The following is a 19240-nucleotide window of genomic DNA, read 5'->3' on the forward strand; positions in this document are numbered from 1 at the left end:
TTTTTTTTTTTAGCATAGATAAGTAATGCTGCAAATAATGTTTATTAAAATTAATATAACTTGCCAATTCAGCTATTTGCCACCATGGGCTTCCCTCTAATCCACAACCCAACGTTTTTACTGCTCTGCTCAGCTTCCCGGAGCGGCTTTACTCCGCCTCATCATACCTGCCCACCCCCACCGATGTGGGGAGGTCGGGACTCCCTCTTTACTGCTGCTGCGGTGCCGCTTCCCGTCAGTGCGCCAGCAGTCCGCTCACAGCGCAGAGCGCAACGCCACGCCGACCGTGGGTCTGTCACAGAGAGCAGCTCTGCACCTTTACTGGATTTCAAAGACAGCAGCAGTGGATAAACTAAGCGAACACGGTGAGTGCGGACACAGCTGTCGTTTTCACTGCTTCCTTTTTAAATAGATGTTTGCGTCGAGGCTGATTTATGACATTTGTGTTTGGAAGTTTTTTGTTTTTTCGGTTACCGATCAGGCGGACTCGGACATGAATCGACCTGTCCACAAAGTGATTACTTTGTACTCTCCATATGTGGGTGTATTATTTTGGTGAGTGTAAAGTTTTGGTTTAATGGCACAGAATAATGAGGTTTTAAATAAGTCAGCACCCATCGTTCCTTATTATTCCTTAACTAATAACTCATGCATTCACCTCCTAGATACCACTGCTGAGGTATTCTTTGATTAAAATGGGTTAAATATTAATAAACCTTAGCAACAGAGCGTGTGTTTTCCTTTTAATATTCACTACACGACTTATTTAAGACAACATTCATGTCTGAAATCTTTATGATGTGTTTACTGTGTGTGCGCTAAAAGGAGTGTATATGATGGATGTTTAATTGTAGGCAGCTAAACTGTCCATAACCAACAGAGCAGCATTTTGAATCGACCTAAACATTTTTTTTTTTAGAAATGCAAGTGCATCAATTCATCATGTGCTCTGTGGACGCCCTGGTTTAACTCAACCTTGAAGTCCAGCTGATGATCACTGCAAATACAAGTGGCCTGGAGCAGCAGGTCTTTGCTTAGCTTTGATCTGCACTAAATATGTTCATCTGGATGAAATCAGGAAAATTGCCCAAATGAGGATCTGGTTTCCAAACATCTAATCAGGAAAGACTGATAAATTAAGATTTTTTTTTTTCTACCAACCAGACGATCATTTAAGACCACGACTGAAACCATAAGAACTCATTTTAAAGGCTAAGACAGTGCTACTTGAGAACTTTCAAAACAATAGGGGAAAAAAGTTGGGGAGGGGCATTATGCAATCCTCCCACTCTAGACTGAAAAGACTGACAATCATGTGGCCTCGAGGTCAGCTCCACCTTGACTCACCTCTGCCCCTGCAGCTCCACCTCTCTGCAGAAGGCTCATGCATCCTGAGTTGGTTCGATCAGCGTGGGGTCAGGAGCATAAACAACTCAGCAGTCAGACTAAACAGACCACACATGTCTTGTAAACACATTTGCCCCGAGATTCATAGGTGAGCACGTGTCGGTTTGGCCCGCGATAAGCAGCTGGAGGTTTGATTCACGCTTTTTGATGCAGCTCTTGAGCTGACCGTGACGCTGCTTTTATTCGTACCTTCTCCCAGTTCCCCGCATGTGATGTCACAGCAATATAAGTAAAGACAGACACGCTAACGTCGCAGCACAAGCTTTAGTCGCTGTGGTGCTGCTTCTGAGCATATTGTGAGTTTCCTCAGCGGATATGTTAGTCCTCTTCTCTAACTACTTTAAGGACTTGAGTGAAGATTTAAATGGGAACCAAATTTTCCACACCGTTTTTGGTGTAATCACAGTCGAGGCCCTCTGTTCAGGAGGTTGCTTTAGCTCTTTCTCCTCCTACCTTTAACTACCTTAACTTTTGCTTGAATCCCCCATTTCAAACCCAGCTTATCTGTGCCTCACGGCTACAATGATTCATGGAAATTAAACACTTACTGATGACATCAGTCATTTATATATTTCTTATGCTTCAGCGCACGATACAAACATCTCTCTGGCTGAATACCTACCTGCAAAATTACAGTGCAGCGTGGTCGTAAACAGCTGCCTTTTCTGCCCAGATTCATGTGGCAGTGTGCTAATTTTCCAACAGTAATACAGCTGCGTCTGTGTTTGATGCTGATCCCGGCGGAGCAGACAAGAATTCTTCCTCCAGTTGTGAAGCGGAGAGAGCCCAGGGGCGCTGAGCTACTCACTGCAGTCTGCGTCTGGGGTGTTGACAGGAGCCCTGACATCATTAACATGACTAAATAAAATGTGATTTGGGTCTTTGCCGTCCTGCCTGGCTCATAGCACCAGCAGGGATATTTATGATGATGGTGTTAGTGATGCAACGCTTACACTGTAGAGCAGCATGCAGAATCATGCTGACTTTATGACTTTTGAGAGAGTTTGATTTGACGTCCGGTGCATATTCATGCGCTCGCCACAATATATACACATTTAAACAGGAGCTGAGAAACCATCATCTGACTGCAGCATAGGTCAGAGGTGAATATATATTATGGGACACTGAGAGTCCTCATCTTTTACATTTTTCTCTGTGTTTTGTTTTTACTGCACACTATTTTTTGAGGCAGCACAAGTGTATAATCTGATTGATTTTCAACCACATTATAGCTGAATGCAGAGAACAAGCAGAAGCCGCAGGATGTTTTACGGTTTCAGTTCACAATGGGCCACTCATGTGTTTCTTATCAAAATTCAAGGCTTGGTTTTGCTTTCCTGCAGAGCCAGGCTTGAAAGCACAGCTTTTTTAAGAGGGCATGTCAAACATTAGTGTTGTTTAAACCCTGTTTTGTTGCAAGTAAAGACCCCCGAGTTACAACGTGAAGCTTGAGTTTCTAATTAGAGGGGAAAATGTGCCCTGCTAATGACATCATCTTCCCCCTGGCACTGCGTTAAGGGAGTGTGTGTGTGTACGTGTGTGTTGCTTCACAACAGCTGGTTTTAGACATCTGACGTTCACAACTGTGTAAGACTTCAAACACTCTCACACAAACTGTCAGGCTTATAATTTAGCTTTTATTGCTCCTTGTCGCCTTGTTTGTGCCGTTGTGGCAAAAGTCTCTGGGAACCGTTTTGAGGAGGAACTGCACGTAAAAGCGGAACAACCTGTCGATAAACTCAGCTTCGAGGCTACAGGCAGAAACAAAACAAGCATATCCAAAAAAGGTATAAAGTTATACATACCCACTCTTACAGAGGACTGCTGGCTGAAAGGAGAAGTGAAACCTGTCATCTATGTACCAAGCTGGTGCTTCTTCTGTTTTGCAAAGTGTGGAATCAGACTCGCTGAAGTTACCATTTGATGAGGAGAGATGCGATTTTCAAACTTGGGTTGGAGCAATGAGTCTTTGTAAGTTTTGACACTTTTTTACTTAGTTTGTCTTTTTTGGAAGCTTTACGGCGCTCTCTTACTGCATTGTTCCCTCAAATCTAAATTTGTGCCTTGTTTTTAACCTAACTCTAGAGCCTTTACTGATATTATGATTATTATAATCAGTCTGGCCATTCTCAGAGAGCTGAGAACAGTTTCTGCTGTTACATCACTCCCATCTCCACAGGCTTCCTAACTCAATTTATAATTCATTGCGAGCAACGAAATCATGAAACATGATCTGACAGATCTCCATCCCCTGATGGTCCCCTGTGTGTGTTTGGGTGACAGCTGTGAGAGCGGCCCTTCTCTCCGCTGCTCTCACATCCCTGTAATTGTTCACAGTCCGACTGGGTGCCTCTGTAGCTCTGCCACATCCCATCACACTCAGCCGTGCCACGCTGTGTCCGCTCAACCGCGAGGAAGACGACACAGGTCTGGACATTCCCTCTGACACAGGGGGAGACCATCGATGCAACTCCACGGACTCTTCCAGATGTTTTCTGATTCTGACAGACGCAGGGGAGGAGAGGAGGGAAGAGGGATAAATCGAGGGGCCTCTTTCTGTGGCACTTGGGGAAGCAGGTCGGTTGATTGGTAATGAGAGAAGACAACTGGCAGGTTCAGCAAAGGTTAACAGCTAAGCATAGATGGCAGCAAGGAAAAACAGAAGAGCTTAGTGTAGGGTCCTTGTGTGGGAGCTTATGGGGGATTCTTGCAGTTTATAAGGAGGAGATAGGCTTATTTGGGGTAGTTTGAAATAGATAACTGTTGGATTATGATCTGTGGCATCTCACACTGAATATTTAGTCCTCATCTGTCCTTTTTGTGGTTTCTTGGGATTGTACGTGCATGTTTTTTGTACGTGAGTTTTTTTTATAATGTCCTAGTTTCTCTCTGGGTTTGAGTAGACAGCACAAAGCTGTGAAAAGATCTCCTTTTAAAACTTTTGGTATCAATTGAGATTTGGCTTTTGCAGTATTTCTAGATTCATGGGGTACTTTGCTTATGCATTGAGCTGTGTCAGTCAGATTAAATCTAACTGCATCCACACGTTCCTGATGCAGCCATCCTGCTGCATTAGCTTTTTGACTGTTTATCTCTTAATAATCAATGACCACTGTTAAACACTGAAGATGGCGGATTTTAAACCGGGGATTTTCCTGGCTTAAAACTGAATTGGACCTTCATTTATTCTGTCATCAAAAGTGTTTAAGAAAGTTTACGTGATAAGAAGTAGCGTGCAGAGCATTTTATTTCATCTGGAGTTGCACTCTTTTGCGCCCTGCTGTGCAGATTGCAAATCAATGCTGACACATTTAAAGTGGTGGAGAGTGTGGGGACACAGAAGGAGGGAGTAAGGCTCGGGCACCGCAGTTACAGATGACCCAGTGTTTTGGGGACACAGCACAGCTGGAGCAGCTTTAAGCCCTAACCAGCCCCAAACAGTCCTGTCACAAGTACTCACAAGTTAGTGCTAACCCTTTACCGCTAACATCAGCAACATGTGTTTAGAATAATTTTGCAGGTGTTGTGTGAGTGTCCTTTTAGCAACCCTGTGTGTGTGAAAAGAGGGTGGGACTATAAAGATGCTTCTCAGCTGTCTTTCCTTTTAGTTCAACTTGGAGCTCTGGATTGAGTTGCTCTTTTCTCATATGTGATCCGTGCTCTCGCACAGCTTCAATTAATTCTTGTGTGCTGTTACTTATCTAGTTGTCAGTCCTTCTCAGTCATAAAGTAGACATAGTGGATTCACTCACTCATTGTAAGGAGGCTTTATATTTCTGCAGTATTTCAGTCAACAAAAAGGCAGGTAAACCAGTGTATAATTTAACACCACTGATTATGTTTTGACTTTTTAGTTGCGCTTTGCAAGTCTAACAAACATCATCTGCTGAAGCCTCTTTTGTCACTTTGTTGAAGCAGACGTATGCCTGGCAGAGTGAAAAATGTGCCGACTTTGTGAAATAAAACATCTGGCAGTTGGCCAGACAAAGCTGTCTCTCAGAGCATTCACACCAGCTGAGAGCTTAATGAGGGTTCACAGTGTGAGAACAGAGCTTCATAATTTAAGACTCTGGGAGATTGAGAGATGTGCCCAGATTTATGCCTCTCTACTGTACTGTATAAACAGCCTCAGGGCAGGCTTTTTTTAGGGGGGGAGTCTGTGTTACCCTGACTTGCACAGTGCATTCCCAGTCCAGGGATGTGCCACACACACACACACACACACACACACTAGGTCACAGTAGTTTGTATTGCTGGTCACATAATCCAAGCCGGCGTGTGGAGGGAGCAGCAGTGGTGGTCATAGTTTACTAAACAATGCTGTCCAGAATTGGAATACGTGCATACTTGATATAGAAACTTAACTGTTGCACACACCATCTAATGCTACACTCTCCCTTCCCCCTTGAAATTACACGTCCCACACAAGTTTTTTTTTTTTTTTTTGACCAATTAATTTCACTGAAGAAAAAGAATGTAGCCACCCTGCTGCCACCCATTGGTTAGTGAAGTCAGACAATGAGTCATCAAAGTGGACGTGACAAGTCACGGCACATTTATTGGCTAGTGAAATGCAATTGACAAGCTGTTTCTGACCCTTAGAATGGCCATTATTTATAACATTAACATAGCCATGGTTTGTTGCAGTGGCAAGTGGATCTGTGACCACAAACTGTGGGTAGTGACCGAAAGACGAATACAAGCAGTGGAAATGAGCCTTCCTCTGAAGGCTGTCTTGGCTCTCCCTTAGGCCTTTATTATGCTTTCTGCATCCACTATGATCCGCTTCGGTTCACTTGGGTTGGAGTAATGTAAATTTTGTCATCAGTTAGTAAATGTGAGTGCAGACATCCACACGCCTGCCTGTTTTTTTTGTGACAGCATGGACTCGTGTAAAATTTACATTACAATGCACCAACTGTGGACTTCACGTGGACTTTAAAGAAATGTAACAGGAATAACTACTTGGTGATGGTTTCTCCAGCTGTTCGAGTATAATCAAGGCTTTAGAGTTAGGGTGAGGAGCTTGGTCGTTCTGGAAGGTCTCAGAGTAGAGCTGCTATCCCTCCACAACGAAAGGAGCAAGTTGAAGTGGTTCTGGCATTTGAACAGTATGCTTCCTGAATGCCTCCTAGGTCAGGTGCTTTGGGCATGTAAAAGTGGTAGGAGGCCTCAGGGCAGAACCAGGACACTGCGTAGAGATTGGCTTGGGAGCGCCTTGTTGTCTGCCCACAAGAGCTGGAGGAGAGGGCTGGGGAGAGGGAGGTCTGGGAATCTCTGCTTAGACTGCTGGTGACTTCTGGCAACTAGCAATTGAGTCCATAAAGTCATAAGGAAAGTGTTTACTGAGGCCACAGAGCAAGAGAGCCAAAGTCTGTTTTCCCTGAGACTTCACCATAACCAGAAGTCTTTTTGCAAAGAGTGGAAGTGCCAGAGGAGTCGACCGTTGCTGGCGATAAAAAGAATGCAGGTTTATGGCACTTTTGCACTGATTTCACGTTTCAGACCTGGAAATTACACCAAACTTTTATTCTACCTATGTGGTATGGTGTAACAACCACAGTTGGAGCTACAGCTCAACGGATATATCAGCACCCAGATTATGTGATACATACACAATATCAAGAAGAAGAGCTGGAAAAACTAAAGAGAAACAATATTTTGGAGGTTCTTGGTCATACAAGAGGCAGTAGCCAGTAATACTACATTTTCCAGTATTGGATTTCTGTTGTGTATGTGTTTTTTAATAATGTGACACAATTTTGAAAGCTAACACCTATTTTCAGAATGAATGAATCTGCCGGGTTCATCAGTTTGGTTGATAAATTATCTCTTCGTTTCCCAGAGTCCATGTTGATGTTGAACAGCAGTCTGACCACCAAATATATCCAAATCACAAAAGATTAAAACCCCCTCCACATATAAATAAAACCCCTTTGTATATTTTCCACTCTGTCATATTCTTGGCATCCTTTCCTCCCACTGGTTGTTGCTTCAGTTGCTTGCCTCAAAGTTCAGAGCAGTCTAAATCAGTACCTGCACACTTTGCACAGCTATTTTTGCCTGTTGCTGAACTTCATGGACATTTCGTGGTCTCTGGTCATCACATCCTCGATGCTTCCTTTCTGTATTCACATTTGAGATGTCAGACCAAAGGGCATTATTGGTCTGTGTGCTGGATGACCTGCCTTTGTAGGACACATTTTTCATTTGTGTAAATAGATCGATGTGCTGAAAATGGGGGCAGTTAAAAATCAATTCCTTATTAAAGACAAGCACAAAGGGCGCCAGTTTAGCTTACTGGGTAAGCAGGCGCTCATATGCTGTATGGTCAAAAGGCAGTGTTCTGAGTTCAAATCTGACCTGTGGTACTTTGCTCTATATCTTCCCCTTGTCTCTCTCTCCCCACCTTCCTGTCCAACAAAGGCAAAATAGGCTGTATACCTGTGCTGATACTAATATTTGATCTAATCTCCAATAAACTGATAATTTCCTCATAATTAAACCAAAGGGAATACCAATCTACAAAATTGTAGATTGTAGCAGTTGTACTGCTGTACAACTCAGCAGTGCAAAGCAAACATCTCAGGCTTCATCGTCTGGGTGTTTGGCCTTCAGCATATATTTTCTGTACCTTTCTCCCAGTGAGGTATTGCAAGGCAGCTTAACATTCCTGCATTACAGCCAGGGTCAGGTGTCTCTCTACAGCGTGAATCATTAGATTTCCACACACACGGCACCTGGTGGAGAGAGCACAGGCCACTAACTTTCTTTACAGTTGCAAACTTTTAAGTTTTAAAACTGGCATTCAGACGATAAAAGAGCGTCCTCATTCTATCTTGATGAAGAGCAGATTTTAAGATGCCTTTTAATGTCAGAGACTTTGACGGGCAAAGCTTCTTTTTTGCTTTGTTGTAAAGTTGTAGCTGGAAAAGCAAATAGTGACTCATAAAACTTTATGGGTCAGAGCTGTTTAGTAAGCACCAGTAACAGCAGCCTTCCTGAGGGTTTTGCTCAGAAGAATAAGGAACTTGCCCTGCCTATTGATACAAGCAAAAATAAATGTGCACATGTTATCCGAGCTGGCCTTATCAGTGTAAGCCCTGCCTGGGTGTTACAGCCGTGATAAAGGCTCGACTTCCAGTATAATGACTGTAATAGGTGGGACAGATTGCATAAAGCTAATTCAATTACTGTAATATCAGGATGATAGCTTTCTTAACTATTACCTAAACCTGCAATTAAAACTTTACTACTAATGAAGCTATTTATTACCATATTTAGACTGATTGCAGAGTGAGTGCAGTATAAAAAAATAGTTCTACTGGACTCTTATATGCAACATAGTACTCTTACTTTCAACTGCTAAAATGTTTTTCAATGCTATAAAGTGGAACTGTGTCAACATTTACAAATAAGGTGATTAATTTGATTGATTATACTGCAGAGCACAGAGTTAATCGATTGATAATTAGTCCTTATGTTCAAAAGGCTTTGGGTTATTGTGAGTTGCACATGTTCGCTGCCTCTGGTAGGCCTCTGTTCTTTGATTATATGCTTACGTGTTCAACAGGATAAATCAAAATCAGCATATACGCTCATTTAGCTGCCCTGTTGGCCAACTGGTCACATGTTAGTTACTGGCTAATTACTTGTTGTCTTTTTACTGCCTGTCTTTTGTAGCCTTATCTATGATCTTCATTTAATTAGGAGAATTTTGGCTAATAACTCTGCTAACAGTCTACTTTTTCTTTCAGTGTAAGTTTTATACCTGATTGTCAGATACAGCCAAATGTTTTTGCTGCTGCCTTTTACAGGCTTCCCTGTTTTTTCATTCTTGCCTTTTGTGGTTATCCAATTCTCATGTACTCGCACCCACAACAAGCATTAGCCTGAGTACATGTTTTTGGTGTGCCTCTCCAGTGCTCAGCTGCCCCCACGATGGTTAGCAGTGAATGACAAAAGAGCTGCAGCAGTGAGTTAAGAGACCATCTTGTCCAGTTTACAATTTGCAGGGAGATCTATTGAGGTTGGGGGTCTCTTAAGTCATCCCAGGTGGCCTACTGCTGCTCCTCATGAATGTGGAGAAACAGCTTTCGTAGCCTCGAACCGCAGATCACGTGGCTAATAGCGCTGGAGGCCTCACAGGGGTGATAAGATTTACAGTTGGCTTTGTTTTTGAGGGGGACAGTAGCCTATCTATCAAGTAGCTTCATCTCTTACATTTTACTGTCGTCATGTTGTTCTTTTCCCTCCCTGACTAATGAGGCAGAGAGACTTACCTATAGGAGACCATTGTTGCAGCCCATTAATGATGCAAACACAGCCCGGTTTGTCTCTTTTGTTTGGAGGAGAGAAGACGACGCCTCCTTTACTTCGTCCTGCCCCACAACAGATTTCTTGAATTCTGTGTTTGCAGTGTTGGTTAATGACTGAAGCTCACAGTCATGAATCGTGGCTCATTAGTGGCAGACACTTTTATCCACACTGTAGAGTCTTTATGTGTGCAGATGCTCCATCGTGACGTAAAGTCTTCTTTGAATGAGCATTGGTTAACGTTTGAACATCCAGACATTTCAATCCATTAGGGAGGATTGTTAGTCATTGTCATCCTTAATAGTTGTGCCAGATGTTCGTATAAAGAAAGTGAGAAATGCAAGACAGTGAAAGATGTTGGAGATAGCCAGTTGGCTCTTTGTCTGCAGCAGATGCCCCTCATCTGCCCAAAGATTAATTTGACAGGTAAGAGTTCAGAATACCCTCCCAAGAGCTTCAAAGGTGGTCCTTGTGAATTTATTAACATCTTATCTTGTGTTTACTTCACTAAATACATAATTCACAGAGGAACTTCCTTTAACTTTCTGATCCAAGACCAGCTGGATTTTCTCTGGCAACATCAAGCATGCCTAGATGAAGCTAGCCTTCTGCAGGCTCGCTTGAAGCAAACAAACCCTTCCTGGATTTGTGTGAGTGTGTGTGTGTGTGTGTTTAGTTTCTTTTTGATGCACCACTTTTCCATCCGAACAAGAAGAACCACCTGACAATATAACTGATAACAAGACCTAAATATGACCTGCTTTGTTCTCTCACTGGGTCAAATGCATGTGGCACAAACAGTGCCGCTGATTAAAAAGAAAACTGAACTCCACGATCCCTTCCCATGACAGGTCTCTGTCAGAGACTGTCCAAGCATCTTGATGTAGCATGACACAAAACATCTGGTTCCTATTTAGCTGCATGGGGGCGCCTGGGTAAGCCTCCCCTGCAGGCTGGTCCATCCTCTTCACAGAGGGGAAATGCAGGAGATGAGAGAGGAGAGGCAGACAGACAGACGAGTTTGCACAAACTTAATATGGAGAACTGGTGACGTGAGAATTCATTAATGTTTGGATTTTGGAAGCATATTTTCTGCTGCACGTCCCAGGTATTACTTTTGAATCACGTGTTTGATGTTTCTGCAGGCTCCACTTTTTTGTTTTGTTTTTTTGTATTTGTGTGTGTGTGTGTGTGGGGGGGGGGGGGGGGGGGTGCATCTGTTTAGTTAGATAAAATAGCATCAGGCTGATGTAATTATTTGTATTACATAATTTGTTTACAGTGTCTGAAACATTCGCCTCAGGCATCAAAATCTGGCAGGCAGTTTTTGTAACTTTCTGAGATTCGGACAAGTTTGCAGCCTCACAGAAATTCCCCAGGTGTTGCCGAGTGTTTGAACTTCCTTTTCTGGGTCTCACAAAACTAGTTCAGCCAGTTTTCATGTGTACAGCCTAAACCTTTATATCCCTTCAGACTCTTACTGTGTCTCAGCTCTCTTTTATAGTGGCCAGCTTTTCACCCCATCTTTAAGTTTAGACAACACTTTTTGAAATCTTGTCTAACAAATGGCAAATATAACTAGCTGACTGGTAGTCAGGAAGCTCAGGGACCTTTTTGGCAGGTTGTCTTTTCAACAGTGTGAAAAACGTGTGTCCTGGAGAAGCAAAAATTGTCTGCTTTTCTCTACAAATGAGCAGAAAAATTCATTGTGCAACCTGTTTGTCAGTTAAATTGACAAATGAAACATGTATGTTGGCCTGTGATGAGCAAAGGTTTTCAAAGATGTCACTGCAAGCAACAGTAAATGGAGCAGGAGAAGGAAAGAGATGCAGAGATAGAAAGAGAGGAGGCAGATATGTGTTTATAGATAGAGTGTGATAGAGTAGGGAGGGAAATGAAAGAGTAGAGAAGCCCTGTAGCATATGCAGAGCAGCTGAAGAGTGGGAAGTATGGCAGGAGAGTGTAGGCAAATTGGCTTGGGTAGCATTAGGGAGGAGAAGGTGGGGTGATGTTCACTATAGAGACGAGAACAGAAGGGAATGGGTTTAGAGGTTAATGACAACCTGCAATGAGAGACAAAAGAGGTTGTGAAACACTAGAGAAAATTCTAAGGCGATCTCACGCTTCGCACAAGCTTCAGGATCACGGGAGAAGGTGCTGGGTACTAATTTGGCTCATTACAGTCAATAGAACTAATGGTGGCTATTGTACTCCAGTAAACCCCAGTTGAGTCACTGGTGTCCCCTGTGGCTGTGTGCCCTTGTGTTTCTTCTCCCTGGTTTTCCAGCTTTCTGTTTTAGTGCTTCATTAAATATTATGTTCAGAAGAAAGATGACCTACAGTATGATGCTATTTCTCTTTTTCTCTCATATATTTACTGTCATAATGGTTTAATGCTGTTATTAAACATGGTCATATTTTGAAATATTGAGGTAAGTGATCCCAGTGAAACAAAAGCTCAGACAGCTCTAAGTGGTTAACATCAAACATTTTTTTCACTCCTGGTTCTGCATGATGTCAGCGTGTCTCTAATACGGTCATCTCAGCTCTGGTTGTGAGGGCAGAAACCCCACCCACCTGCTACAATTTCTGATTGTGAGGGGCAGCAAATCAGTAGAAAGTCGGCTCAAAGGGAGGAAGAGGAGCTGAAATGGCTTGGATGAACTGTGGGGCTGCAGCAAGGCCCAGTATGAGATTTCTAAGGATTATCTTGAACTGTGAATCATGCAAAACTACTCTAGTAGAGTCCAAGAATAAAGAAATGGAGCTAAAAATGTCCACTTTAACATACTCACATCGATGACTATTTATCCTTAGCGCAGTTTTTCATTCATATATTATGTCCCAAACTAATAATAGCAATAACCGTGACTCACATTTAGTCACATGATGTCCAAGATAACACTTGGAGCAAGACGTAACCTATGAAAATGTCTGGTTTCCTTGAGGCTCCTACTGTCAGATTCATTGAATGCGCACTGACATTACAAGAGCTCAGAAAACGCATTGGAAGTATAACAAATACAAATATTGTATATTATTGCAGTTTTCAAGGTTGGTTGGGATTTACTCGTTCTTGTAACTATAGTTATTGGTCCTTCTACTCTTAATGCAATTTCCCATAGTTTACCCCCCCTCTGTCACTAGTACAGCACCATCAGCATTAATGACTTGGTTTAGGCTCCTATGGCGGTAATCTTCTTTAATCCTTGAGTAGCATTACCCTCTCAATTTTCATTTTGAACTCAGATGGGGAACAGATTGTCCCGGAAGAAAAATGTCTAATAAATACCCCATAACTCTAACCACAGACCATAACCTGCTTCCCCATTTCCTCCACATTTTCCATCAATGTTTCTTGTTTTATGTCCACTCGAATCTCTCTGTTTTTTGTTTTTTTTAAACTTCCACACCTGTTGGGAGACATTTTTCCCGGAACTCTACCAAAACAATGGTTGAGTTTCCCGAGCTCCCACAGCCCAACATCTGGAAAACCTAACCAGTATGCCATTTCCCCCTTCTTCAGGTAATTTATAGTGCCATTTGACAGGGTCTCTGAGGGGTATGGAGACTGAATAAGGGTCGAAAGTCTGGTGAAATTTTAGCTCACCTTCTTAAATATCAACAATTTGATATTAGTAGTCGATATGCAGTGGCAGAGGTAGTAGAGTAAAAAGTAAAAGAAAGTCACATCAAAGATATTTTTTCAAAAAAGAGAGAATTCAGGAATTTGGTAGGGATCGAATCAGCTGTAATTAATGTTTATTTGCTGTTTGTTAATTTGCTTCTTTTATAAAACAAAAACTGTGTGCTTTAACTTTTAAATGTGATCGTTTGCATCAAGAGCTTATATGCTGATTCTCAGTTGTGTTTAGATTTTGTTAAAATTTGCCAAATAGTGGCATATGGAGTTAAAAAAAAATCTGTTATAGGATTCATTCAGAGACCAAGTTAAATATATGGGCAGAATATTTCCAGTTTTAAGAAAACCAGTAATAAGAACATACAAGTGTGCGTGCATGACTTTCTTAAGGACCTGCTGCTGTGTGAATGTTAGTTGCATAAATCACTTGTGTTTTTGTTTTCTTAGTTTCATGTCATTCTGTTATCTGATTAGTATAAATCACAAATATAAGGAAGGAGTCATGTGATTAATCCTGACTGGAAGCATGTATCCTTTTTCCTGGTCAGTCATTGTTTTAGCGCTTGTGAAGGAAAAGTTAAAATAGCATTTGATAACACTTGAAGCAGACCTGAGGGAACAGTAAGCACAACAATATAACACCCTCCTGCTGCCCAGCACACCACAAGGAGCATTTATCTCCCCAGATCGACTTTTAATACATTTTTGAAGGAAGGTGGATTGAAAACACACTTCCACCTGTGGCCCCTGAGTATTAATAACAGCTTCAAGTTTTAAGGATGTCTTCTTTGGCTGACCAGCAGACACTCACTGCTTTTTCGCACTCATGAAAAAGGTGCAAAGTATCAAAAAATGAGAGAGAGGCTTTGGCTGCACCCAAACAGTGCATGCAGCCCTCTTTCATTTACAGGGCAACCTCTCATTGCTTTGTGCTGATAAACACACACACACACACACACACATGCACATGCTTACAGGAAACAAATACCCATGACTGCATGCATTTACAGGGACATATATACGCATAAATAGACATATGATAGCTGTGCTGGGATGTTTTAAAGCTATAAATTCTCCTCAGGCTGAGCCCGTTATAGGCACGTGCCCCCCCCCCCCCCCCCCTTTTGCTACACCATATCTTCATGTAGCATGAAAATGTAACATAAAGCAGAACATAGTCATTAAAAAAAGCAGTGTGTTTCATGGTGCCATGCCTTAGGTTTAATGTGTCACTGAACTTTTGTAGTGGCTTTTAATTTAAACAACAAGCTGCATTACTGTGGCTATAAAAGATCACTTCAGAGATGTTCAGCAGCTTTAGTTTACATTAATTTAAAGAAGTCAGCTACAGCGGGCTGTTTATTTTTATGCCTCTCGAGTTACATGTCATGTTGTGCGAATACAATAGCTGTGACAAGAAGAGGAATTGGTGCAGAGATGTTTTTTGCAGCAGCAGCAGTGTAGAATAACACTTGTCAGGTTGTCTCACTCATTAGTAATAAAGGATGTTGAGTTTGCAGCCATAAACAAAGCTGACACAATTGTCCGAATACAAGCACATAATGAGTCTGTCCGTCTTCCTGTTCAGAAAACAGGTGGAGGCTGATGCGTCATTATCCTGTCTGGACAGCAAACAATGTTTTCAATCATTTACCACTCACAGGATATTGTAATGATCTCAGGATCAATATTTTTATTTTGAATATTTTCAGTACATATACATGTCAGCTGTGCCAGATCCAGACATGTAACTCCCTCCTGCTTTTAATTATCACAATCTGTGTTGATCCTTGGGGACCACTGCCCTGAAAAGTAGCACTGAGAACTAAAAACACTCTCTCTCTCTCTCTCTATGTCTCTTTCAGGGGTCCACACAGGTGAGGGGGGGGGGGGGACAAGGATGCAGACTCTGCCATCTGTCCATCAACGAATCAAGCGCCTCAGTGCCGGCCACACTCGAGTCAACTCAACTACGAAGGGCACCAAACAAAAGTCTTGACCCGGTGTCCCCTAAACACCATAGGCAAAGCAAATATTTGAGGCTGTTATATCTGATTTCTCACGGCAGTGAAGGGTGTTGCTGGTAGAGAAAAAGAGAGAAGAAAAAGTGGGGGAGGAAGAAGTAACCCTTTCAAAGTGCACCCTGTCTGCTATTTCTGCTGCACTGTGGGCAGGGAGCATCTCATTTGGGAGAGCTACAGGCTGACAAAAAAGGACTTCCCTGTTCCCTGCCTGCCTATCCAAATGCCTATATAAATACTGGATAGAGATATCAATTTGCCTGGATTCTAACACTGCCCAAAAAGAGCCTGTTGGCTATCTATAGAAAACGCTACAACAATCTTGGATTCTGTGGTTTTCTGAATTGCTACTTGGTCTATTATTCTTCAAAAAAGATTTAAGAGCTGTGAGCACAGGAATGGGAGCTGCCAGAGTTCTCTATAGTTAGAAACTTTTCTAAACACTCCCAGTAGGTTTGAAAATATCACAGAGCTTACAACAGCTCTCTGTGGGACACCAGAAGCTGTGAGTCAGTTTGGAGGCTACAGTTTTGATGTCTTTTCCAGTTTGGTGAATTAACATGAAGCCCCTAACGCCAGTTGGATCCCCTTCACCTCTGAGGCTTCTCAACAAGGGTCCAGACTACCTGCGCAGGCAGATTGATGGCGGCGGTCATGGCCGCTCGGTCAGCGCTGTGGAAAGACTTGAGGCAGACAAAGCCAAATATGTTAAGAGCCAGCAGGTGATCAACACCAAGCAAGAGCCTGTACTTGTACCCTCTGCTACCCCACCGCCGCCACCCCGTCGAGCAATCACCATTCCTGGCAGCCTGACTCCTCACCTTCCCCCACGCCGTTCATCCAACACTCCCTTCTCTCCAGTCTCTGGCTCCTTAACTGCAAGAGATGAAAATGAAAATGATGACTCAAGAAAGGAGAACAGACGGACTTCTGTCGATGTTGAGGCACATAACAGGAGCAATGTGAACAATGTGCCTCCCAGCCCCCACTCACCTGGACGCAACACCTTGGTAGCGCCACATAGCGCTCCTGTACTCAGAAGGAGCACGGGCAAGCGCATGCTGAGGCCAGATTCCCTCGTCATCTACCGGCAGAAGAAAGAGTGCAAAAGTCCAAGCAGTACAGCAGTGGGAGAAAATAATAACATGGAGATAAAGGGCTACAGTTTTGTCCGCCGCCTCTTCCAGGGATCCATGAGAGAGAAGAGTAGTGGAGGTGAGAGCAGAGTCCAAAAAATGGTCATCGGTGAAGAGAAAGCACCATCGCGGGATGGCGACTCTCGCATGTCGTGGACCAACGATAAAGATGTGACAGACGGTGGACCAGGGAGCAGGAGGTCTAGCAAAACCGACCAAGAGCGCAGCCCAGAGTCTGTCCCCAGCTCTGGGTTAAGCTGCACACTCGAACCGACTAAGAATGGTTTTACATCTGGCACTGGAGATGGAGTTACCAATGGAAACCACTCAAGTAAGCATGATGATGAGAATGACCCGTGGAAACGAGCGTCACCACCAGCACCCAGAAGGCAGTTTGGAGAGTTGCAGCGCTCCAAGTCAGACTTACACCTGCGCTGCTCAGTAGCAATATCAGAGCAGGAGCATTTCTTTGACTTCTGTGGGCTGGACATGGATATGATCGAGCGTCTGGGTCGTGAGAATTTCCTCTCTGGCGCCAGCTCTATAGACACTCTCTCGTTGGCGCTCCGCAGTGTGGGTGGGGACGGTTGTGGAGGCTCGGAGCCCAGCGAGTTCTCCCGCCACTCAGGAGATGGACTGTTCGAGGAGGAACTGGCTGAACAGCTTCCCACTGGTGTGTCAATAATTGAGAGAAATGCTCGTGTCATCAAATGGCTTTATGGGTGTAAAAACGCCGCTCGTGAAGGGCCCAAAGAATCAACCGTTTGATAAAGGGACAAGGATTCCTGTGCCATGGAGAGAGCTGTGTACGTGTTGTGTTTCATAGAATTTGTTGATTTCTCTACCAAGAGGAGAGAACCATTTAGAGAAATCAACAGTGCATTGTGCAGAAATGTGCTGCTGAAGTGCACTACAAACCAAACGTGAAAGGATTAAACCAGCACAGAATTTCAGATAAATTTAAAATAAATCTGCAACATAAAACGGAAAATTCGATGCACCTGAGCGTCATTAGGCAAATCTGGCTTCCAAGTATGATTTTAATTTTTACATTTCTAATGAGTGCCACAGAGTTGACACTGGATTTGGTTCAGTCGCTAATGTCCATGTCTGGGATTAGCATTTCATGGCACTAGCTTTAGTCCCTTCACTCCAAAGAGACTGCTTCTTCAAATTAGAGACTAAATGCTACTGCTTATATCCTGTCAGTTTGATTTGTTGTATTTATAGAGCCTATAGACATATTTTGTGACCTTTATGGCAAACGGAGCTGTTTTTTTCTCAGCTCATTTTTCTGTTATTCATCGCATTTTCCCCATTATTTTAAATGTGTATGATTGCGTGTGTGTGTGGAGTGGGCACTGGATTACTGTCCTCTCTATTTGTATCTTCTTTTCATTTATTTACATAACCAGATAAGAACTGATTTGAAATGAGCCCCTGTGAGCCTTCACAAGGCACATAAGTGTATGTTTGTTTGACACAATGGGCACAGCTTAGCCTCCTTGACATCACCACTCTTCCTAATGACTAATTTAAAATGGAAAACCACTAAGCTATGTTTTTTCCGAACAGGAAAAATGTTGTGTGAGTGTGAAGTGAACCATGAGTACCTCATTCGAATCTGTCCCAGTTTAGTTTGTGTGTTGCTTTTTTTTTTTTTTTTTTACTCCTTAAACGCAGGCGTTGGAACAAACATGTGAGGCACCCCCATGGGGTTGTTAATGCACTGAACTGGACAGAGTGAGGAAATGACATGTAGAAATATAACTTTGACTCTTTCCAGAGATGTCATCTCATATAATGTTAAACACTGAGCTGGATTCAAAGAAGTGTCTTCATCCTGGAAAAAAGGAGCCGTGCTTGGCTAGTTTTCATTATTTGAAAGTCATTTTTCAGCCCTTAGTTAAGATCAGTGTTCAATAATGTATTGTGACACAGTCGCTGATTGCGACACCTGTTCAGTGGTCACTGCTGGGTAAGCTTTCAGGAATGAAAACAGGGATAAACACCTTGTCAATCTTTGTCAGTGACTGTAAAACTGGACTTCAGCAAGCAAATATATGCAAATTTAGATTTTTCTATTTCACTGAAATCTCAAGACTGAATAAAATCTCTCTATAAAAAAGTAATATATTATAAGAGGAAAAGAACTCAAAAGACCTTTCCTGCCAGATGCTTTAGGACCTCGTTTTTACCATCTGGCAGCTTACAAATGTTAACTCAGCCCATCCCATCTCAAAACAAGCGGGGGGGGGGGGGGGGGGGGGGGGGGGGGCTGAAGCTGCCTTGCTCACCCTGATAACCACAGATCCTACCTCACCTCATCCATTCTTCAGTTATTTCCACTTTATCTCCATGAAAGGTCATTTCCATTGCTTGCCCTGGACTACACCACTGAAATGTGAACTGGCGGTCTGCTGGGGTATGTGGAGGTTCGACTGAGAGTGTTACTGAACTCAAGGGCGTGTTATTTTCGTGATAAATTAACACAATTACTTGCAATGTCAATATTATTTTCTGTATTTATCGTGAGCATGGCACACTCCTGAGAATCTTTCCACCTGGGCTTTCTTGTTTTTAATTTCTGATCTCCCTGTTAAAAAGTATTTGTTTGCATGTTTGCAAAGTGACGCTGTAACCTCTGATTCTCCTTTTTTTTAATTTCACATGTGAGAGGTTTGGCTTTTATTCCAAAGACATTTGTGTATGATGTA

At 42.8% G+C, this 19240-nt stretch overlaps 1 protein-coding gene across 1 annotated transcript; it reads left to right on the forward strand.

Annotated features, from left to right (window-relative positions):
* The first annotated feature begins 231 nt into the window (after positions 1 to 231).
* Positions 232 to 18778, forward strand: fam110d (family with sequence similarity 110 member D). Its single transcript, XM_030750849.1, has 2 exons — positions 232 to 365; positions 15232 to 18778. The coding sequence occupies exon 2, from the start codon at positions 15948 to 15950 to the stop codon at positions 17289 to 17291; it is 1344 nt and encodes a 447-aa protein (XP_030606709.1). The 5' UTR covers positions 232 to 365; positions 15232 to 15947; the 3' UTR covers positions 17292 to 18778.
* The last annotated feature ends 462 nt before the right edge of the window (positions 18779 to 19240 follow it).

This window comes from Archocentrus centrarchus, chromosome 16 (genome assembly GCF_007364275.1).
Source record: "Archocentrus centrarchus isolate MPI-CPG fArcCen1 chromosome 16, fArcCen1, whole genome shotgun sequence".
NCBI classification, from domain to species: Eukaryota; Metazoa; Chordata; class Actinopteri; order Cichliformes; family Cichlidae; genus Archocentrus; species Archocentrus centrarchus.

Bases quoted from the DNA above. Each gene is read 5' to 3' on its own strand.
- fam110d (XM_030750849.1), top strand. From the start codon at position 15,948: ATGAAGCCCCTAACGCCAGTTGGATCCCCTTCACCTCTGAGGCTTCTC.